This window comes from Melanotaenia boesemani, chromosome 14 (assembly GCF_017639745.1).
Source record: "Melanotaenia boesemani isolate fMelBoe1 chromosome 14, fMelBoe1.pri, whole genome shotgun sequence".
Taxonomy (NCBI): domain Eukaryota; kingdom Metazoa; phylum Chordata; class Actinopteri; order Atheriniformes; family Melanotaeniidae; genus Melanotaenia; species Melanotaenia boesemani.
Genome location: NC_055695.1, coordinates 27,801,804 through 27,825,199, shown reverse-complemented (window position 1 = coordinate 27,825,199; position 23,396 = coordinate 27,801,804). Strand labels below are relative to the sequence as shown.

The following is a 23,396-nucleotide window of genomic DNA, read 5'->3' as shown; positions in this document are numbered from 1 at the left end:
TAGTAATTGTACTTTGGGTGAGTCATGGTACATGTGGTCATTAGTGTCTCCAGTAAGAGTCTTGCAAACAGAGGTGAGCCTCCCCAGTGTGCTCAGCTGGGAAACACTGACAGGAACTGACAAGCACCCAGAGAGGTCATTGTGCTGCACACAGTTCCCTGCAGAGGACAGGTTGCCATGGAAATAAGTAATTCCAACATATAAGCGTGGGACTATATTAAATAAGAAAAAAAACCTAAGTGTGTTTGCAAAGAACATATATGTTTTAATCATTTTGTCTGGCTTGATCACATTCGGTTTTATGATGTAAGAATTCGTTTGACCTGTTTTGCGGTGACAGAATCGTAAATTTGCTGCAGTATGACACAGTTGCAGGTTTGGCAGGTGTTTAAAAATAGGAAAGGCTCTGTGTACAGAATGTAGGGGAAAATTCATAGCTGCAAGGGCAATGCAGAGTTCAGAAATGGAGCCTCGAGGTCAAGACTTTTCAATAATGTTTAAGCACACAGCGTGAGCCATCAAGTGACTAAAGTGAGAAGACTGTTGGCCATGTCCCTCATGAGCCCTTTATTGCACCAACAGAACAGACAAACCACATGCTCTGTTTATAGATTCTCAAGGTGGGTATTTAATATCAGTCAATGTGTTTGTAGAGGACATATAGAGGGCAAATATGGTCCCCCAAAACCAAAGAAAAGAGTTCCAGGAAATCAATAATAAAAAACAAAACAAAACATAAAATGCTCTTGTTATGCAAGACTGAACCAAGAGTGTTTGTGCATGACAAAGCAATACAGCTCTGTTGGCAAATAGAATTAGATCACTTAGGTGTGAGAAAGGGAAAGAAGACAATCTGAATACAAAGTCACTTATTTTTCTTCTTCTAAGGTATGGGCACAGTTAATAATTATTGCTGAGGTAAACAGTGATTACATTTAAAGCCTGCTGTGTTGTTTGTGATGGTGGTATTTATCTCGTGCACGGTGGATGTGGTTCACAGGGCTTAGGGCCAGAAAGCCTCTCTAGCAAAAGTTGTGAATGTTATTTAACCTCAGGAAATTAGTTTGTGAGTGTCTCAGTCTGATGGATGGTCCAGGTGTCCACGCTAAGGCCACCCACTCTCATCAGGTCTCATTTTAAGTGCAGCTCGACCATGTTGCATAATTTCCTGGAGGAGTGTATTTCCATGGTGAACAATGATGCATAAAATGAAAAAGAAAATTAAAAGCTGCAATTACAAATTCGTGTGGCTTTTTTCCTTTTAATGCGAAGGCTCTAGGATGAATACGTTGTATATTTAAAACTGATTTTCGCGAAAAACAAATTATGTTTTTTTTTTTTTTTTGGCTTCCAAATGTGATTCAGTTATCTAATAAATAAATAAATAAACTATACTGGACAATAGGCTTTGTAAAAAAAAAAAAAACCATTTGTATTATTCATGTTTTATGTTAGTTGTTCTATGGTTTTAGCATCAATTCTCTGTAGGTAAAAACCAGCGCGTGTCGGCGGCGCCCTCTACCGGTTAAAGTGGAGCAACGCAACTACAATGCAAACAAACATGGCGGCGTCCGTAAACGCAAACTCATCTGACAATCGCTCTTTGTTCAGTCTATAAACTCGTTTGCGCGCAAATAACGTTTGTCAGGCAAGCCGTGACGAACGAAATTGGGTAAGAAAAACATTTTGTAATTTAAAATATCATGCTCTTAATTTCTATTTCTTTTTTTTTAACGGTGGTTCTTAAAGTAACCGCATCTTTTAGTTATTGACATGCTTTAATAAAAACGAACACGTTACATTTTTAGAAATTTTCTTTGGTATACTTGTAAAATTTGGGGTTGAGCCAGATATCACTTTAAATTTAATCAACAACACTCATCTACAGTGTGTAATTTAGGAGTCGTTGAGCTTTCCTGTTAAACTCACTGTCACCTGCTTGTTGCTGTGTTGTTGTGTTCTACAGGGTCATGTCCAGGCTGGCGGTGGTGTGTGGGGGCTCCAGAGGTATTGGGAAAGCTGTATCCCGCCTACTGTCTGAGAGGGGCTGCAGGTTAGCTGTGGTGTCGAGGAACGAAGATGCCGCCCGGGCCACCGTAGCGACTCTACATGGATGTATGTACTACATTGAATGATCCCTAAACAATAAGCATTACACTATTTCCCCCTTTCTCTTTTAATCTATTTTCAACTCACAACATCAATACTCTTTTACTTACTCTTAAGTTATTTTGTTATAATAAAATAAAAGCAAATAAGCATACGTCTGGATTGCAACACAAGTTCGTACAAAACCTGCATGTATTATTTAAATGAATAATCTCTTCAGGGATGCTTTGATTACTCATGCTACACGCACTAATCTAATACACTGATAACAAGTCAGTCCGTCTCCTCTGTGGTCCCTGTTTTGGTATGTCAGACCACAGGACAGTTTTCCACTCAGTCAATTTTAAATGAGCTCTATCCCAGAGCGGGCAGTGGTATTTTGTGGAAACTATTTATACCCAATCATGTTGCTGACCCATTGCAAATGAACCTAATTAGTGGTGAGAAATCCCCCAAAGCATTTTGAAGTGTTATACAACTATTTCAGCCTTTTGTTGCCTCTATCCTAACTTTCAGAAACATGGTGCTGGCATCAAATCTAAAATTAGTATAATAATGTATTGGATAAGAAGGATTTGCCATTCTCTGTTTCAACATTTAACGTGGTGTTTTTGTGCTATTTTCAGTTACACATGGGTTGAAATGACTGAACATAATTGTAATCTTTGCTGGAAACGTAGTTGGTAGTCTTGACTTGCAGGATCTGTAGCTTTTATTAACTTACTGCAGTGCTGTAACAGTAAATAAACTCAGGTGTGTGTGCTCTGTAGCTGACCATGTGGCTCTCAGCTGTGACATCTCGAAAGAGCAAGAGGTGCAGAAAACCTTTGAAATAATCCAGAGGACCTGTGGAAACATCTCATATCTTGTGAATGCTGCTGGCATCAACAGGTGAGCAACAGAGCTGGGTGGGGGTGTATATTGGATGTTAATGGACATACTGTTATTGTTACTTTGCTCAGGGATTCTCTGTTACTGAGGACCAAGCCGGAAGACATGGTGGCTCTGCTTCACACCAACCTGTTGGGCTGCATGCTGACCTGCAGGGCAGCGCTGCGCAGCATGCTGCAGACCAAGGAAGCAGCCATTGTTAATATAGGTACTGACTGCTTCAGTGTATGTTGACGGTTCAGTCACTAGGTGGCAGTAGATATTAGTTTAACTTTTTAAAAGTTTTACCTGAGTTTCACTTTAACTGAGCAGTGTAACTTTTTTATTTTACTGGTAAAGAAAAATTTCAGAATTTCAGAATAAAGGGTCTACACCAACTCAAAAATAATGCCCACAGTCATTGTCCCTGAGTGCTTCTAGTTGTACAAGCATTAATTAAAATTTGTTTCAGACTCAGAGGAAGGAAGCGCCTTTTTCGCCCAGACAGAACATGAAACCTAATCTGTAATTTGGTTAGATGGGTGGGAAAAAGACAATATTGTGTTCTTTTGATACCTTTCTGCCATACCAAGTAGTGTTAATGGATTTGTGCTCCATGTTTTCAGGCTCTGTGGTTGGCCTAAAAGGGAATGCAGGCCAGTGTGTCTACAGTGCCAGTAAAGCTGGCTTGGAAGGTTTCACTCGCTCGCTTGCTAAAGAAGTAGCTTCACGTAATATCAGGGTTAACCTGTTGGCTCCAGGTAACTTTCTTATGATTATCTCAATGTTTGCTCTCTATCCTTTATCATCTTCTTTGTCCTTGTTGTCTTATTGCTTCTAGGTTTCATCCACACTGACATGACCGCAGGGCTGAGGGAGAAGGATGGAGCACACTCCATCCCTCTGGGGAGATTTGGCACGCCAGAGGAAGCAGCCCAGGCTGTCCTCTTCCTTTTAGAGTCTCCCTACATTACAGGACAGGTGCTGGTGGTGGATGGAGGACTGCAGCTGGCTATGTAGGGAGTGACAGCTTCTAGAGCCATCAGACTACTCAAAGGAGCTCAACACCTTCTGTTTTTGAGTACTAATTATGTTGTTTTAGACATGGATGTGGACGGGTAGCAAAGGTGAGTTTGTGTAATAATGACTGAAGCATCTGACTGAGAAAATCAGTCTGAGAAAATCTTTTGAGAAGTTTAAAGTTGTTCAAAGACATTAACCAGTCCTTTAGCGCACTTCAGAAGATAAAAACTCACATCTGTCCTGCTGCTCTCTGGCTTTCTGCTGAGTCACTCTGTGCTGCCACAGTGGGCAGGGCTTAAAGTGTGTGACAGTCTGTCATGAGTAATGCTGCTGACTCCAGAGTGTCTGGCCCAGTCCAGACCTTCATGCCCTGAGGTCCTAAATTTAATCAGCAGATTTAACGCTGTTTTTTTTTCCATGACTGTAAAGCACTCATCGCTGATTGTAACGCTCATGTTTTGTTCCCCCTCGCACTTCCCTCGGGAGACCCCCTCGCAGCCGGCACATCTTGCCCACTCCACCCCCACCTATGGCCCCCTGATCCCACCTCTGGTGGGGCTTGTCCAGGGAGCCAGCATGTTGAGCTGCAGCTGGAGGAAATTAGAGGTGGTGGTGGAGGTGGGGGGGGGTATTTTTAGCTTTGGGAATGTTTTGAGTGTCTGGTTACAGCTCTGGACCTGCAATGTGCACGGATGGGGTTGGAGGTGGCTGTAATACCCCTTGATAACATCTGAAAAGCTGTGCTGGTCTTCCCTTTCATTAAAACATGCTGCTGCCATTGATAAATGGAATAATTGACTTTAAATGTGCTTTCTCTTTATGTGCATTTGGGTCCTTAACAGTGTAAGTGCAAGTTCAACTGAAGGGCTGCAAGAACGCCGTTTCCAGTGGGATTCATGACGTGTTTACTGGCATTCTTTTCATGTTATATTTCGAGGCTGCCACAGTATAAAAACATTTCACGCTGCCTCTGAAGAGTTTGGATTTTATTAATGTTCATAATCTAAGATAATATGAGGACAACAATCAGTATACAGGCATTGATTGGCATAGAAATGTGCAAACACTGTAAGCGCCAGCTGATGCGAAGTCTGAACAGAGAAATGTCCACTTTGTGAAGTGTTGCAGAAGAGACAAAAATGCTAGATATAAATATACCTTTTTTTTTTATTAATTAATACCCCTGAATACTGAAAAAAAGAGAAAATGTTGTGTGTTTATACATCCTGATAAAAGCCGTTTGGCACTATATAAGTGTCCAAAAAATAACATGCAAAGAAATGGTGTTTTCTTTAAGTGATGTAAGGCAGTAAATATATTTATAAAACTTCATAATCCAGGCAGTTTTATCAGTGAACAGAAAGCTGCAGATATAATTTAAGTCATGATTGTTGGGAAACTAGTTTTTTTTTTTTTTTACATACAAAAATAAAATGGACAATCTGTGATGTGTGTGAGAAATAGACTGAAACCTTTCACAGCACCCTCTCATCAGTGAGAACAGTTCAGTTCACTCTTCTAAAAACAAACCATCAAAGAAACAGAAAAAAAATGAAGTTTTTCTTGTTTTCCATTTGCTATGATCATATCTGACGTTCTTCATCTTTACTGGTCACTCACATCCCTCGACAACCTGCTTCCCCCCCTTTCAACCCTCCGGTTAGATCCATCTTTTCTAACTTCAGCCACTCATAAACCTTCTCTCTCTCTTTTTTTTTTTTTTACTAAGTTGATTTCTTTTTAAAAACAAAACATAGATATACAGTTTTTAAGGCCCGGCCTCTTCCAGTATTTCTAGTCTACAACGTGACAGCACAGAAACTGCATGATGCTCCAACTCCAAACTGGGCTTCATGAGCTCACATAGTTAAAGTCTACGATCTCTAAATCAAACCTCTACACATCACTAGTAAGTGCTACCTACAGGCAGATATTAAAGGCTGCTCTGCATATAGCACGGCTTCAGTATGCATAGCAAATCTGTTTTACTGTCAAACCTGCTTTGTATCTTTAAGAAATGAGAGGCACTTTATTGGGCAACCATTTGCAACAGTTTATCAGTGAACACATTTAGGAGCAGTCCTTTTAATGTGGGAATCACTTCAATCACCTTCCGGGACAACTCCATGAATCCTGTACTATGTTAGGTTGTATGATGGATCTATAAAAACATATGAGAACCACAGCTGCACCGTCTCTCTCTGCCCACCGACGCTTTTTGCTTCTGTGTCTGCAGTTCAGTGGTGGTGGAGGAGATTTTGCTCTGTCCCTTCCTTGCCTTCTTTTAAGTGTGTGTCTCAGGAGTGCTGGGATCAAGGACAGCTTTTCAGTTTTTTTTTTTTTTTTTACTTTTCTTTTTTTTGGGGGTTGACTTGGTAAATCCTCCTGCATCTCTGCGGTCTTTATAGGTCGTCACTTTCCACCAGACCGCCAGGCTGCAGCGGGCTGGAGTCTGGGAAGAAGGCGGCCTTGACGTCCAGCCCTCTCTCTGTCAGCGCAGCGTAGCGGCTGGTAGAGGGGCGCACTTTCTTGGGTTTGGGGAGATTAGGCTGCTGCCACTGAGCTGGAGAAAGAATAAAGACAGTTAAATGTTTTGTGCAAAGAAGAAAAACACCCAGGAAATGTTTGATAAAATGAGCATCTTCTTGACTAGAGCTCCCTGTACAGGGGGGAGCATGAGATATGTTCAATACATGAGATCTTTGCACAAAATAGGAAGTTCTAATCCTAACAACCCTCATCAGACATTACTCTACTAATTCCTAGATGAACTGTATGAACACAGTAACACATATCCTGATTCTAAAACTTCTGTAGTAATTTCATGTCTCAACTTTCTTATTAGAACAAGATTATTATTATCATCCCTTGTAGTAGAAGATATGGTATGTCATTTCAGACAGAAGGCAGAAAAATAGGCCTCATGAAGAAGAAGTTAAACGTACTGTGGACGTCAAGACGTGCAGTGCTAGATACAATGCCGGCATCGTTCTTGGCTGACACAGTGTACCAGCCGGCGTCTTCTTTCAAAGCCGGCTGGATGATCATACACAGGTAGCCGCAGTTGTCCTGGTGCATGCTGGAAAAGAGCATTTTAGTTAGGCAACCACCTGGTGCAAATATGGGTGATGAAAGCATCACAATGTTAAAATAAGTATATTTTACCTGATTCTGTCTGTGTTGTGAGTGAATGACTCGTTCTCCCTCTTCCAGAAGATCTGTGGGTAGGGAACCCCTGTCACTCGGCACTCCAGTCGAACAGGATGACCCTCAGCAACACTTGTGTTCTGCAGCTTCTCCACAAACGAAGGGGCTTTGTGCATCTCTTTGGCTACGGAGGGAGAGTTTGTTACTGAGCTGCAGTGTGAGATTAAGTTGTTGCCACCGGTGCATGTGCTTCCATTTCATGTACCTGCAACAATGAGCTCCAGGTTAAAGGAGTTCTGTCCGGCTCTGTTGCTGGCGATGCAGGTGTAGATGCCAGCATCACGGCTGGTCACAGGCTCGATGACCAGTGAGTGCACGCCGTTCTCTCTCACCAGCATCTTGTGGGCAGAGTCGGGGCGGATGGTCTCTCCATTCAGCTGCCAGATGAGATCAGGAGTAGGCAGGCCACTCACCTGCAAGTTGGGAGGGGGGGTTAGCATTTCATGTGCTTGTGTTCTCTGGGGGATGTGTGTGATTATAGGAAGAATGAAAACAGGAGTGTCTGGTTAATCTGTTTGTTTGTCTGGAGGAGCCTGGTTGCCTGCATGCTTTGTCATGGGAATAAACTACAACAAGGAAAAACTTGTCTCCCTTTGCAGAAACCCAACACCTGCTCTGATGCACCCTGCCCACCTGGAAAATGTGCCACTGTGGACCTCCATATGTTTGTATTATAATTACAAACGAACAGCTGTGTTCACAGAAAGTAATCTTGACTAAGTAGTGATAAGTAGTTCTGGAAGAAGCTCAATATATGTTTATAAGTCGAGATGTTTTAAGAATGGAAAGTTCAGAGAGCCACAGATGACCTGTAAATAAATATTTGCTATAAATATCATTGACTTTACAGGCTCCATAGGAATGGAAGCTCTGTCTATTTCTGACTGACATAAAAAGACTGTCTTTTTATAGTGAGTAAATTGAGGGTCTGTTTTTATTTTATGACATGTACCAGTGTTAAAGCAGTTTCTAAGTGCTGCAGGGGAGGTGAGGTGAAGACAGCGAGCGAAGGAAGAAAATGAGCTTGAGTGGTATGAAGGCAGATAATCGTAACAAACCTGATCCTACTTAAGTCCTGAAAAATGACACCTCTGTATTCTCTCTGTCTGCTGCAAGCTATTCATAATGGCACAAAGTGATGAAACATCTTGTCTCTGCCAGTTTTTTTAGATTCCCTACAGAAACTGGAATGCTCGGAGAGGGAAATGTGTCTTTGGCAGCACTGACATGGAGCCTTAGTCCAGACACGGAATTAAAGGGCGGATCTGAAATGGCTTTTTGTATTACTATGATTAACATATTCTCTTTGGTGAGGGCTGATTCCTTTCCAGTCATGTTTTAGTTATTTTAGAGCATCCCAGCTTCTTTACTTTATCTTAATGGGCTATATACTTTTCACTGCTTGTATATAATGCTTTCTATATGCTTTCTATAAGTAATCAACAACCATTAAAAGTCTGTCAACCACTACCTTCAGAATTCCAAAATCCAGTAGTCCCAACCTGGGGTTCCTGACCTCAAACAACACATGGGGTCCGCTAGGCCTTGATTGTACAGAGCTTGTGTTCACTTAACAATTTTATGATTTGGACATTCTGTGGCCATCAAAATCTGCTTTACAATATTATTAGTCAAAAATAAAAAGGGTACTTATTAGGCGACATGTTCATTCAATCATTTTTCATCCATGTACTGTGGTTTAGTGAGCTGGTGGAGCTCATGTTCATGTGAGAAATGCCACTATGCAGATGATTTAGGCTTTATGTTGGTAGTTGCCTTTCATCAAAGGACCAGAATTCATCATTTTTTGTGATAAGCCACAAATGATGCATTTCTAATGTTTAGAGGGGAGATCCACAGCTTTTTAGTTGTTGCATGAAGGGGGTTTTCAAGAAAATTGGTTGAGAACCACTGCTTTAACCCCTATCGATGCATAACAGCTGTTTAAAAACCAGCCTGTGTAAACGCAGCAGCCACAGAGCATCACTGTGACGTTCCTTCCCTTCTATCACCAACACACACCTTGTTAGTGCAGGTTGCACCCGAGGTATGTATTTACCTTGCAGTCCATCCGGCACAGGCGGCCCTCCTGGACAATAAGGTCACCGGGTGCCTGCAGGAAGTGGGGGCGGAAGTGACGCTCTTGGATGTTGTCGTTCTCATCGCCACTGTCTCTAGACCTGGACCTGGGCCTGAAAGAGAGCGTGACAACAACAGTATGTGGGATGAGAATTTAAATTCTGGATTTCAGGGCTTTTTTCATTCGTTGGAAGTGTTTTTACGTCTTCAAATTGGGACAGTGTGGCAAATTATACATACAATTTTATATATATATATATATATATATATATATATATATATATATATGACCAGGTTTGGTAAATCTTTCCTAGAACAACCATGACATCACCACCACACCTGCACATCAGCCAAGGTTGGAAGGAGACATTGATTGCTATCTCAATTTCTCTTTTCACTCAAAACATCTCAGAGCTTTTATCTAATCAGGGAGTGTTCATCTTGAACTGCTTACATGTGGTCAATTCAACCTTTGAGCTGCTATCAAAGTGAATGTGATCATCTGGATTTTTCTCTGTCTGGCCTTGCATGAACGCATGCTATATATACAAGGTCATTAGAGCAATGAAAAACAGAACAGAGGAAAACAGGTGTTCCCTCTCATTAACACTCTGCTTTTCTTACTTAACCAGACAGTTAAACAAAGAACAGAGCATGAATCAGCTCACGGCAAACATTTGGATAAATAGAAGCCTCTTGGAACATTTTCCGTTTGGAATCTGTGCGGAAATGTGAACGACCGCAGAAGTCGAGCAGATGGCGAGCAGCCTGCAACACATGTGCCAGCCGGCAGCTGGAGGTCCTGAATTTGTCCTCTCTCTGTCTGCTGCCAGTCAGCAAAGCCTCACCTGCGCATGTGTCCAGGTGCTGATCGCTGACTGCGGCCTCGCTGGTTCACCGCCTGGACCATCATCCTGCCTGTGCAGCTCACCCTGCCCTGTGAGAGGAAGACAAAAGAGGGCAGACTGTCAGTGTACGAGGTGATGACACGCCACATGTGGCAGGAAAGAAATTGTAAGCGTTAGAGCTGCTGAGCAGACTCTGCAACGTGAACTCTTGACCCTTCTGAGGGGCTTTAGTGATTTCCTGCCTCATTGGATGCCCTCTTCCTCTTCAGGCTGGAGAGCATTATCTAAGTACACATTATTCTCCTGGTAATGAGCACAGCTGTCTCCTGCAGACTCTCAAATGTCCATGTGTGCTTTATTTATTTATTTATTTTAAATCGTACCTCTGGGTTTCCTGCCAAGATGGTGTAGTTGCCATCATCATCCAGTGAGGCTGCAGCTGTGTGCAGAGAGCAGGTCCCATCGGGGTCTCTGCTGATCCTGTAGTGCTCGCTCCTCTTAGAGATCTGTTTGCCATCTTTAAACCAGTAGACCTGTGGTACAAAATGTGTAAAGACATTAAAGCTACAGGCAAAGTTATTAAACAAACTGACTAGTGGCAGAACTAGACTTTTATAATGCAGTGGCCAGAGGGTGGACAAGATGTTATCAGGAAGCCGTTTAGTAAGAAAGGAAATTATTGTGTTCCTCTCAGTTACACTCATACTCACATACACTGCTGTGATAACTGTGGTCACATTAGAGAGCCATGAGAAATAAATTATTTTTGCATTAATAATCTGGATCACCAAGTGGAAATATCTGCAACAAGTTCAAAAAGGTCCATAGAAAGGTAAGTCGGTTGTTTTGGCGTGCGTTATGTGGAGCTTGACGTGGTAGTAGAATGATCAATGGATTCTCCCTTTAGTAGTTCTGGTTTACTGTCAGGTGCTTGTAGATGAATCCTTGTGTCTGACCACAATGACTTGTGTGGCTAATGCTACATGAGGGGCTGTTTGGGCTGGGGTCTGTCTTGGCTTCATCTGTGTCCTTCCTCCATACAAAAAAGTGAGAAATATCTCCCTTTTTCTTTATTTTTATATCTTCCAATACAAGTTAAGACTTGTTCCAGGCTATATTTGTCCACATTTTGGGCTTACATTAAAATCAACTAGCAGCCTTGCAAGCCTCTTGTTTAAGTTTGGGTAGACCATGAAGCACTGAATTAACTTGTGGATGGTACTTTGTTCAGCTGTGGTTGTTTTAAAGTGCTTTATAAATAAAGTTGGTATGGTATGGTACTAGCTTAGTCAGCGCTAAGTAATGTGGATATTAACTATAAACATTGTTATGGTTTATTTTCAGCTCCAAAAAAATCTTGATTAACTGAGTTTATGTGTAGTACACCCATTGATATTGAAATATGAGGTTTTCCCCAGATTACATTAAAAAACTAGCACTGCTAAAAAAAATTGCACGCTACAAGATTAGCACTGCTTTGTAGCTTTATGCTAACTAGTTAATACACATTAGTAGTTGTAGTTGCACAGGGACAAAATATCTTCAATAAACATGCGACCACAAGTAAATATTTTGAAAGAACAACTAATTAGGAAACTACTTTAAAATTTACTTCAAACTGGTACTGATACTGCTGATCCATGCATGTCTGGAAATATGTTTCTATTCTCCTCCAGTGACCTGTCAATCACCTGGGTGCCCAATCAGATTTCAGAGGTGGCCGGCATCATCCTGGCCACTTCCCCCTTGCTCCGTCCCTGTTACTGACTAGATAATGAAATATTAAACAGTCTTTATACTAAAAATAATTTAGCTGTGTTATGCTTTGACTCTTTTGCATTTATCTCATCTCATAATTCTCCACGGTGAAGCCTGTCATCACCATGTCATAAATGCATGCCAAGCCAGACAGCCAGTCCTGCCTGGTGTGTGCTTTTGCAAAGGGCCTCTCCTTATCACTACACTGAGCATATGTACACTATCTACACCTTCCATCATCAACATAACACATCAGCAGCTCCCCAAGCAAAGCTGAGCCATCACAAATGCTTTTGAAATTACATAATACTTATCTAATACCAACAATCACCAGCTTTAATCATTCGGGGCGTTGACATGCCTCCAGTAAACCCGCTCACCTTTGGCTTAGGGTCTCCTTTAACCTTGCAGGAGAATGTGACTGGCATTCCTTCAAATACTTTGTAATGTTTGAGCTTCTGGTCGAAGGATGGTGCCACTCCTCGTCCGGCGGAGTCTTCATCATGCTGCACGTCGTCATCCGACTCCTCCACCGGAGAGCGCTCCAGACGGAATTCAATCTCACTGATCAAGCGCTGCTCAAAGCTGGAAACCTTGTACTCCTGGGGGCCAGAGAAGGAGACAGATTTAGAGGAAAGCCGAGGCCGAACAACTCCACCAGTGACAGAGTGGGTGTGCCTGATCACGCCGTCATGGAAAGCGCATTTAAAAAACCGTGCAGAGCCTTCTAGCTTTTACAGACCCATTAATTGTCTTCTTTGCAACCTAAACTAGAAGCTTTCCTCCAATTTCCTAATTTTCTTTCCCGAGATGAGGCACTCCTCCTCCCCACCACCTCCATCAATCTCTCGTCACCGTGCAGAGGCAGAGAGGAACATCTGCTGAGCAGCCTGGTCTGATGACACATCACATAGATAATGACAGGCCTCGGGCACAGCTGCAAAGCCAGCGTTTATCCTCCTGAACTGCTCAGAAATACAGCAGTCAAAGACCATTCTGAATTACTGATTCAAGATCTTTATTGTCATTATGCAAGCAGAACGAAATTTTGAGATAAATCCTAGGAGACAAGACATCTTGATTTTAAAAAGTAAATATATTTTCCAGACTATATGTCACACTTTTTTCATACTTTGGCTGGTCCTGCGACTTATTGGGAGATGCAACTTTTATATAATTTAACATGTAAATGTTTATTACTGAAATGAACCAAAGAGTAAAAATACCGTCTCCAGCCGCGAGAGGGCGCTCAAGGCTTGTTATAAGCTCTAGGCAGAGTTATAAACTGCTCCTGTATCACTGAAAAAAAGAAATATTAACTTAAAGATAACTGAGAACGACTGAAAACAAACAAAATGCATGCAAAAAGATAATCCTATTCAGCAGATTTCAAACTGCAGGTAGTAAAATACGCAGCTGAAAACGGTAATCGAGCAGCAGTTGGTGGAGTTGTTCAGAGGATGAAGAATTCAATGGAATCAGTGATGTGAAATGAGATTTGGCGCTTGGTGAACTGGATTTTCGGTAACTTGCTTGTTGAGATCGCTGGCTTGTTATTAGCCTATTCAGCCTCCCGGGTAGATTTTTATGCTGTTGGGAAGCTGAATAACTGATGTCTTTGGGGTTTCTGCTACAGTAAATGACTGTGGCGCACCGTCACGACAAAATAAAACGTGACATGTGACTTTTTCTTTCAGACATTTGCGGACCATCATTAGAGTGTGAAAGTGTACTCAGGAAATGTGCCTCTGCAAATAATTTAATAAAAAAAATAAATAATAATAAAAAAAACCCTGGAGTCTCAACCATCTGTCAGGCTCGAGAGTGACGGCAAAGAGGTGACAGAGGAGAGTAAGTTTGTTACGTACTCCAAGAGAAGCAAGAACTTTGTTGAAGGCCATGTAAAAAAGTTCGCTTCGGTCTTGTCAAGCTACTCGCAAGAAGCTTCATCGCGACAGGGCGGGAATTCCTGCACGCGGCGGGTTCTTTATGTGCAAATCCTGGAGGCCACCCTGGTGGTAGGCGAACATACCGGACACCTCTCAGTTGTTCTGTGTTCTATTGTGTAGTTGATTAACTTGTCTTTCCAGATTAAATGTCTGTTCTTGGTCTTAGACTTTGTGAAATACATTCTTAAATGAATGCGACTAATAGTCCAGTGCCATTTATATGTTTTTTCCTTTTTATCAAGCACTGTGACTGATGTGACTTGTACGACTTATACAACTGAAAAGCGCTGTAAATAAGAAAACAAAACACAAATATATCATTGAATAGTTCTGATAAAAACGGCAATAAAAATAAAAACTCAATTTAGACTATTTTTATTATGGCAGCATGCCAACCGTGAAAATTTCATTGTAATATCAGTTTAATCAGTTCCTGCTGTCTCTGCCTATGATGCATTCATGTTTTTTTTCTCCCCACAGTCTTTAAAGTTCACGTACATAAGCAGTGAAGGGCAAGTTGGCTACAGTTTTAAGCTATATTATAGTGGAAGATGACATTTTTTGCACTTTTATGCCCCCTTTCCAAATTAAAAAAAGAAGTAATTAACTAGTTTATTCTAACGTGTCTTGTCTCGTCTGCTAATCTTTTTCTCTTGATTTTATTCAAGTTTAGTATGCCACACACATACACAAGGCTGCATGTAAAAAAGTCCAAATTAATACTGAATCATGTTTCTGAATTTTCTGCCCTATTAGGGTTAACAAACCACAGCTTAAATGACACCAGTTTGTTGTAAGCATACTACAAATAATGCACATGAATGGGGATGTTGCATGTACATTGTATGAAACGATTGAGCACAAGTAAAAGTTAAGCATCTGTGGTGCTGAGGTGGTCTAGGGGAGCCCTTAAATCAAATTCTGCTTGGAGGTTAATAAAGGCTTAGGCTGGTCCTGGTGTTCACTTGTTAATTGGTTGTAGAGATATTTTATTCTTAAAGGCAGTGCAACAGTGCTAATAGATGGAAGCTTGCAGAAAAACATGCTTCAGACACACATACACTCCTCTGTACTTATTTTATGATTTTCAGAAACCTGTGAGTGAACACATACAGCCACCAGTGGATTTGGAAAAACACATTCCCATCTGGGACTTTTAGTGTAACTTTGTGTGCACAGTGACAAAGTGACGTTTTATTTAAAGTGAATTAAAAACCAACAGGTATTAGAAGGAGAAAAATAACCTTTTGAGGACAAGATTCTGTCTCGGCTGACTTGTTTTCCTGTGGGGAAGGAAACAAGGGGTGTTTTATTTGTCTTTTCTGCTGCTGTGCATCACTCACCATGGTAATCACATGGTGGCAAGACACATTGGTGCTAACGCATTCACTGATTTTGAGTTGTGCTCAAATTTCCAGATAGTAACAGGGTTGGTCATGCAAAAAGGTATCAGCATCTGGTGATGTTTATGGATTGTGCAGCCTGACTTCTGGATGATGCTGTGTTGTTCAGAGCCAGTCCAGCCTCTGTTTACTGTCCAATTCTGGTGCACTTAGTGATTAAACAATAATATTAATACAAATTTAAGCTTTTCTAGAGAGATCAGATTCTGGGAAGATGTGCTATTTTCGTGCGCTTCCACAGAACTGCGTTGCTCACATGCAGACAAACGACCACATGGATGCTCAGTGTTGCTCTTCAGCATGTTTCTAGCTGTTTGCATAAACAGAGCTTTTTATGGAGAGCCCTGGAGGACTTAGCTGTGTTTACACCTTACTTTCATAGTGTGCGCTTCAGCAGTGTTTACAGTGACTCAGGGTGGGGTTGCACTCAGTGCGACACAAAGGAAAGCCAGTGATCATGAGATAGGAATGACATCAGTGGTGTGTCGGTGGACAAAAACAGCAAGGTGCTTGTGTCATGTGCTTTACATGCAACAAAGGGATTAAAAAAAGAACAACACTGCTGGTGTGAACATGTAGGTTAAATGTTTCCATGCTTGTGTGATTTCAGATCTGAATGCAGGATATTCCCTCACTTCAGGTGTGTGGATCCTGATGAAGAGCAGCCGTACCTGTGTGACGGGCTCCTCCTCTGTCTCCTGTGTGTTTAAGACTGTGGCAGCGTTGTCAGCTCCCAGCAGTCTGCGAGCCATCTTCTCCTCATAGGTTAACCTCTGGAAGCAGGGATTAATGGGGTCAACGCAGGTTAGTGTGTCAGTTGCACAAAAAACACACCCTTTAACACACCAACACCTTGCTTCCTCGTGTTGAAACATTTTGAATTATTTAAGGGTGCATCAAACAAATGCTTGTTCAAATGTGCTTTTAGGAAGCACTTTTCTTTCATGAATGACTTAATCGAGCTGCTTGTTAATCTGTGTTAATGACGTGTTACTGAACACGCTCATTCCCTGATCACACCCCCAATAACTGAGTTAGACGGGGAAAGACAGACAAGCATTCACCTGTTGACCATTGCTTATGCGCTCCTCTTTAAAGCGCAATTTTCTCTCCAAATCCTGGATGACTGCGTCTTTGGATCCCTGGATGTCTGAGTCAGAGGCGATACGAGGTGTCTTAGTGACCGAGGACTTCCTGGGGAATGCTTTGCTGAAAAATAAATCAAACCTTAAAGTCATGGCTCCTTGCTTCTTTGCTTTGCAAGCACACACATTATCTCAAATTTTCTTTCCTCCATTGCGCTCTCTCTGGTTATCTCCCTCCATGCTTATCTGGACATATCCAGCTATTGCATTCCACAACATGTCTTCTTATCTTCTCTACGACTGCGGCAGGAATGCCAGGGCAATAAGGGGGAGTGCAGGAGTGAGTGAGGGGCTGATGAAAAATAATTGGCAAAGGGCTGAAGGTAGAATGTCCTTGTTGGAGGCAAATAAGTCAATTTCTCCTTCAAGGGCAGCCACAAAAAGAGGATTACTGATGCAAAAGATTGTTATCAACAAACTTAACCCATTAAGGCCCGACCCATGAAAAAATGGTAAGAAAAGTCCAAATTTTTAAATATGAGGTCTTTATTTGGCCCTTTATCAAAATGTAACAAAAAAATTTACATTTTTTGGGGGGGGGGTAAGTAATACCATTTATTACTATGTGATATATTAAAAATATTATAATATGGTTTTTGCTTCTGGGTATCTATTAGTGGACAGACGACAAGTATCAGATTGTGTTCAACAGGATTTTGAGCAAAGTTTATACCATAAATTGAAGCAAAATTTCTCAGAAACTCTGACAAACATGTCATGTCAGGCTCTTATGAGTTAAAAGGAAACTACAAAATAAGCTGGATGTTAATGGATTTTGACAGAGAGAAGCCAACGTGGTTTAACATATGCTAATATGTGTGAGTGTTTATTTGATTTGGAATCACCTCTCACTCTGAGGTCATGGTGTATGTTTTCTTGCCATATGGGGGCTTTTAATTTCAGGAAGTTTTTCTGCCCTTGTGTGTGTGGGATTGCATGGCCTCTCTAGTTAGCATTTCCCTGTAAACATGCTGTATAAGAATGTAAACATGTCATTTTCTATTCAGCTGAGGATGTTCTGCCCCCAGTTGCCAGCGGGTTTATGTGAAGGAGAGCTCCACTCGCTTGGGACACACTGCTCTGGTTTGATGCTCTACTGTATGTATGAAGAGTTTGCACAACTTATCTAGCTTGTGTGTGTAAATGTTTATGTGACACTTACACAGTCCCATTACCCCTGGGAAGACCCAGGGCGTTGACTGTCGGACTGCCGGGTGTGGATGGTGTCGAGGGCAACACTGAGGTCAGAAAGCTGGAGGCAGGAGATGGGGGAACTGAGGAGAACGGTGAGGACATATCTGATTGGGCTGGAGACATTGAGACAGGTGGAGGGGGAGGAGGTGGAGGTGGGGGAAAGTCTTGGGCCGGGCCTGATGGAGAGGACAAGTTGCTGGAGCTGAGGAAGGGCGGAGGTGGCGGTGGGAAGGAAGGGGAGCTTGGAGATTCGACGCTGCCAGCTTTGGTAAAGGGGGGCAGGGTGACTCTACTGAAGGGCTTGTGTGAGATGGGAGGGGAAAGGGGGGAGGACAGGCTGGATCCAGAGGAGCCAGAGGACTGGGCGAGGTAGCCCGCCCCGCCGGGGCTCTGAGCAGCGATGAACTGCTTGGGCCGAGCGTAGTTGAAAGTGCTGGCCTGCATGGCTGTGCTGCTCTCCAGCTCCTGGAAGGAGGGAGGTGGGGGCAGAGGCGGAGATGGAGCAGGTGGAGGCACTTCCTGGAGTGGCTGTTGAGGTGGAGGTGGGATTTCCTGGTTTTGCTGCTCCTGTTGTGTTCGCTGCCAGATGACTGCTTCCTGCTGCTCCAATAGAATCTGATCCTGCAGCTGTTTCAGCTGGGCTGCGTTCCTGAGAAGAACCACAAGCCTCAGTCACATGGATCAATCAATCAATTAATCAATCAATCAATCAATTAATCAATCAATTAATCAATCAGTCAAATCAGTATCTTTTTCGTTTGCCACTAGGTGGAGTGAACTTATAACAAGAAGTAAGGTACATTAGCAAAAAGTTTTTATCCAGCTGGCTGAAGTCGGACAACAGATGTGAGCATAATCAATGGAGCTTATCAGTGTTGTGGCAGCTGAGTGGTCCAGAAACACAACAGGAGGAAATATTACTAAAGACACAAAGCATTCTGAGGAAAACTGTGACAGCCTGTTTGGGCAAACAAGTAGAATATGCACATCTTCTGGGGAGGAAACCATTGCATGAGCCACATGAACTGATAGTTTATCAGCCTCTCGCCTTTAATAAAGACTTGTTGGAAAGCCAGACTGCTGACAACTTCAGATGTGTTGCAGGAGTCGGACCAGAGGGATAATAGTGAGAAAAACAACTCTGCAGTTTAACCTGACAGACTGTAAACTGGTCTGGTGCAGAGGCGGTGCTCGGATATGAGGTTTGCATATCTGTAAAATAAGAAAAGTGAACCACATGGTTAGGAGTGGCCTCTTCCATGTAAATGGCTTGGTGTGTCGTTTTGAAACAGATGGATGCTGATGATGAAGTACTGTGTTTATTCAGAGGTGGGCTGTCCAGTCTCGCCCCCAGCTCGGTTGATTCACTGTGTTGCCATGTCATTGTGGAGGATAAAGAGGTTAAATCTGACAATGTCATTGGCTGTCATTGGTGACACAAACTTTACATATGCTAACCTGGTTTGGGTTTTCCATCCTTTCCTTTAGTGTTTACAGCATTTTCTGTACGTGTTAAAGATTTGTAAAGCTACAAAACTGTGTGTTTCAAGCAAAAGGTGAGAAGAGACACTTTAGCAACCCACCATGGGAAAAACATTTTTGAACTCTGGACCTCAAAAATAAAAGTTTTGGACTTGTAAATGAGCATAATGTGGGTTCTTTCCAACCAGAGAACACAAATGCAGTGTAAGAAACTTTCTGAGAGGATCAAGTAGCAGCTGTGGGTCTTTCGAAAAGCTTGAAGACATATAAATCTTTGCAAGAATATACTGAATATCCTAGTGGTGCATGTTGTCCAGTGTCAACCGAGTTCATATCCAAAAATCTCTTCCAGATGTTGAATAATCAGTTGAGTGTTTTGACTGTTTAAATGCAGTGAAACTCCCATTCCAAACAATGCCAGTAAATAAATGACAAAACTAGCATCAAGTAAGAAACCCACACAACAAACCAGCAGCAACATGATGGATTGGTTTGTCTCAGTCATGTTGGCCATATGCTCCCTTCCAGAGGCAACTTCAACCAAATAAATAGCCATCAATGCTAAAAGCATCCATCACACTTATTCTATTCATTCCCACCTGGTGCTCACTTTACAGGAATCAATGACTGCAAGGGTGTTTAATCAATTCAACATGCCCCCCGCCTCCTCCCCCCTCTCTGTATACATTTTCCTTTACATTCCCAAAAGGTCTCCTGCTCAGGTCTCTACCAAAAGAGTGCTTTTACAGGAATAGTTTGGCAGCTGGGGAGGCTCGCAGCGCTCTGCAGCGGTTTGATTCCTTTTTTGGCTGTGCTCTCGGAGGCAGAAGCACCCTGTCCGTCTGCTCCAGCAGAAAGGAAGCACACTTAATTTCCTCACTGCCTCATTCCTCTGTCCTTCAAATGCTGCTTTACTGGCCCAGTAGGAAAGATCTCAGAGGTCTCTTCTGCTTTTACGCATGTTTTTTGACACCCTCTTGTGTTACTGTTGTTGGAGTAGAAACAGAAAGATAAAAGTAGGGGTAATATTAATGCGGCTTGGATTAATATTACTCACTTTCCTTAAAAGGTGTCCTAATTCCCAGATTAAGCAATGATTGTAACAGCATTGTTAGTTATTGCACAAAATATGTGTCATAATGTAAAGAAATCCATCTATTGCACATGAACCAAAGTGAATCAACATTAAAATGTACTCATAAGGGGGTCGACTTCCAACAAATATCACAGGGGTCTAACTGGCTGGATTAGATTGGCCTCTAAACTGTTGTGCAGACATTTGTTCGCATTTAAAAGTGCATGAAAAGGTCAGCTTGCATTACCTCCAGCTGCATGAATGGTTTCATGGCTCACTTCAGGAGGACCAGAGGTCATCCAGGCTCTAGTCCTCTACATCACTGGGACCACAAAATACATGAGTTTGCCCCGTCTGTGTTCTGCTGCACCGCTAAGCTTCCTAAAGCTACCAGAGCTTGCTCTCTCTCTCTCTCGCTCTCTCTCTTTCTTATTCTTCGTCCTTGTGGTGGAGCAGGCCTGAATTAAGAGGGAAGTGTTCTTCAGTCGTCATGCCGACGGCCAGTGTTTTGCTGTTCTGTTCTGAGCCAACTGGCCCACAAAGTGCTGCGCTTCAGAGAGAAAACGCTCCTGCTCCTCTGTGTCGGTCCAACTGTAAGATGTTATTAATCTTATGTTTCACATGCACGGCCTCTCCCTTTTTTTTTTTTTTTTTTTTTTTTTTTCTTTTTTTTACCTCCATGCACTTTTAGTATAAATAGGCAAAACCCTTTTTATCTTCCATGTTTTCATGTTTAGGCCAGATCCTGTTTGTAAATGTTTTTAACTTACAGGAGAAAAGAGAAAAAGTTGAAAAGACAAAGAGGAACGTTGCCTCACAAGTTTCTAAAAAGCCCAATAAACAGACCCCAGAGCCTGACAGCAACATAATTTAAGGAGTGTTTTACAGCCCTGTGATGTTTCAGTGTACTCAACAGTGAGATGTGCCAGATGCAGTGGGTCTTTACCAACAGCATGTTGCTTTGATAAATGGAGACCACAGCATTGTAAATGTCCATGTTTGCTCTGTGTCGCCTGCTTGTGCTTCCTGAACTGCAGCAGCCTGCTGTGCGTTTGAAACTCATCCTCATTCCAATGCTGAAGCAAACTCGGGAGCCTCTCATGGCTTTATCTGCTGCCTATCTTGTTGGCTCTGCAGCTGGCTGTAAAAGATGGAGCTGCTTTATTAGGCTCGCCAGCTAATAACAGGAAGCTTGCAGGAAGTTGTTGAGTGTTCATCGGCAGTAATGAGGGCTTTCCTTTTGTAAACGACAACAAGTGGAGGAACTGAGATGGTGCCTGTTCTCTTTAAAATGTTGTTGATGCGTGTGAGCAGAAGTGCAATCTGAAGCACAGGACAAGGCATCTTCAAGGTTGTGCAACAAAATAAACAAAGAAAGCCTGAAGTGGGAGTTCTGCTTTCAGGTTATGAACCAAATATGTGTTCGCATTATACCTCTGAATATTTGTTTCTGCAAACACCTGTGGCTTAGTAACAGTATGACCTTCACTTGTAAATGATTAACAGTAAAACTGAGCTGCAGTATCACACCTTCAATGCAAACACAACCCAGAGAATGTATATGAGATCATTACAAACAAAACTTTATCAGAACTTTGTGACAATATACACGAAGATTAAATCACCATTGTCTGTTTAGTTGGGACAACACACACCTGGTTCATGCTACCTTGCATGCACTAGCAGGCATTGCATCATCACTACAGTGTGTCAGAATAAACTTGTCTGAAGCCCTCAAGCAGGAATGAATCAGTCTGAAGCTCAAGTTTGAATCATTCTCAAACTGACCGACTATTAGTGAGACTGTCAGTCTGGTGACGTTCGATTTCTTTGTGTCATCTATCCCTTGAAATGCGTCACATTGTCTACATTTACTAAAAAGATTCTGATTAATTTATGACACATCTGTTGTGAAACTGCAGCATTGCAGAGATGCAGCATAGATTGACTGATTCACCGATTAAAATCATTCATTTTCAGGGAATAACATTAAGAAATGTAAAATTATTCAGATTGGAACATGAAGGAATTCAAGAGAAGAAGTTGATGCATTGCACACAAACTCAAAGTCCTGTTCATCGTCAGGTTGCAGCAGCAATGAACACACTTTGCTCACCATCTACCGCTTCAATATCCACTTATATATTTAAACTTTTGCCTTTGTTTCCCCTGATGTCAACTTATTTTCAGCCCTGCTCCTTCCCTGTTGCCGCCATCCCATCCTCCCCTCCTCCTCTTTTTCTCTGGCTCTAATTACACACACACACACACACACACACACACCACATAAAATAGAACCAGACTGTTTTCCTTTCCCCCCTCTTACTTTAAAGCGTAGCACAGAGCGTTTTTCTTATTCTCGCCACACCAACAGCTTACGGCTGCTCCGATCACCCACTTTCTCCCTGCCCTACTTTCTTTCTTTCCTCTTACACTATTACTGTAGTTTCCTCCCTATAACTCTCTATCTTGGCTCATATTTCACATCCAAGCAAGGAGTGAAAAGTGCTTTTTACACTATCAGTGACTCCTGCTTTTCTCTGTGTACCTCCATCCATCTACCCATCCCTCCTCTCCCCACTCCTCTGCCTCTGTCCAAGTGAGACAGAAAGTGTTTTTTTCCTCTCTCTGTAGCAGGAATGTTGAAGACATTCTTTTCTGGATTGGAGTGGGAAAGACATCGCCATCAAATGGGATTAGCAGCAGGAGAGCAGGGAGAAGAGGAGGAGGAGGAGGAGGATGGGAGAAGAAGAGCCAGAGAGGAAAAAGAAAAGCTGAAAGTAAAGGAATCAGTCAGCGGAGGAGTCACAACTGAGTAAGACGCAAGCTTTCTCACTGGAGAACCTATTGTGTTAACTAATCCATCTGACTCCACTGAGGCGCTCTACAAACAAATGAACCCCCCCTCCCTTCCCTGCCTGCCACATAAACACAGTCAGTTTGTGTCACAGACACAACTCTGGACAAAAAAACTAACAAACTTTTTTGGGGGTAAAGTTTCTCAGAGTGATACTGCTTCCCTCTGCAGTCTGAACTCGCTACCTTTCTTGAGCCTCGAGCAAATGAATGGGTATCACACACTCCAGGAAAACAAACACCCGAAACATATGATTTAAGCATTAACATGCCGAGCTAGTAAAGCATGAGAGAATTAAAGCAATTCTTAATATTTTACTTTAAATGTTCATCATCTTGTTCATCTTATTCTGTCATATAAATATAATGATTTAACTCCAGCTCCTCAATTAAAATAA

The 23,396-nt window shown here is 42.2% G+C and overlaps 2 protein-coding genes across 6 annotated transcripts in view; one reads left to right on the top strand and one right to left on the bottom strand.

Moving 5' to 3' along the window:
• The first annotated feature begins 1,539 nt into the window (after positions 1-1,539).
• On the top strand, positions 1,540-5,749 carry cbr4 (carbonyl reductase 4). The gene is made up of 6 exons (XM_042005683.1): positions 1,540-1,672; positions 1,967-2,115; positions 2,880-3,000; positions 3,072-3,208; positions 3,606-3,740; positions 3,821-5,749. The coding sequence occupies exons 2-6, from the start codon at positions 1,971-1,973 to the stop codon at positions 3,997-3,999; spliced, it is 717 nt and encodes a 238-aa protein (XP_041861617.1). The 5' UTR covers positions 1,540-1,672; positions 1,967-1,970; the 3' UTR covers positions 4,000-5,749.
• A 535-nt stretch (positions 5,750-6,284) lies between these two features.
• palld (palladin, cytoskeletal associated protein) overlaps positions 6,285-23,396 on the bottom strand; it is a 54,661-nt gene continuing 37,549 nt past the window's right edge. For 4 of the 5 annotated variants that reach the window (XM_042005677.1, XM_042005678.1, XM_042005679.1 and 1 more), the window contains 12 exons: positions 17,554-18,234; positions 16,311-16,455; positions 15,918-16,019; positions 15,088-15,126; positions 12,275-12,496; positions 10,520-10,669; positions 10,137-10,225; positions 9,269-9,401; positions 7,415-7,622; positions 7,168-7,333; positions 6,948-7,081; positions 6,285-6,565 (listed from right to left, as the gene is read on the bottom strand). In XM_042005677.1, coding sequence (XP_041861611.1) covers positions 6,405-6,565; positions 6,948-7,081; positions 7,168-7,333; positions 7,415-7,622; positions 9,269-9,401; positions 10,137-10,225; positions 10,520-10,669; positions 12,275-12,496; positions 15,088-15,126; positions 15,918-16,019; positions 16,311-16,455; positions 17,554-18,234 — 2,230 coding nt within the window. In that variant the 3' untranslated portion in view covers positions 6,285-6,404. Of the gene's footprint in view, positions 6,566-6,947; positions 7,082-7,167; positions 7,334-7,414; positions 7,623-9,268; positions 9,402-10,136; positions 10,226-10,519; positions 10,670-12,274; positions 12,497-15,087; positions 15,127-15,917; positions 16,020-16,310; positions 16,456-17,553; positions 18,235-20,389; positions 21,880-23,396 lie in introns of those variants that run through there. The other variant, XM_042005681.1, reaches the window with a different exon arrangement.

What these genes read in the sequence shown, in the direction of transcription:
- cbr4 (XM_042005683.1), top strand. Translation starts at nt 1,971, where the DNA reads ATGTCCAGGCTGGCGGTGGTGTGTGGGGGCTCCAGAGGTATTGGGAAA. An exon ending in AATGCTGCTGGCATCAACAG is followed by an intron (nt 3,001 to 3,071) that starts GTGAGCAACAGA and finishes TACTTTGCTCAG; the next exon opens with GGATTCTCTGTTACTGAGGA. An exon ending in AGCAGCCATTGTTAATATAG is followed by an intron (nt 3,209 to 3,605) that starts GTACTGACTGCT and finishes CCATGTTTTCAG; the next exon opens with GCTCTGTGGTTGGCCTAAAA.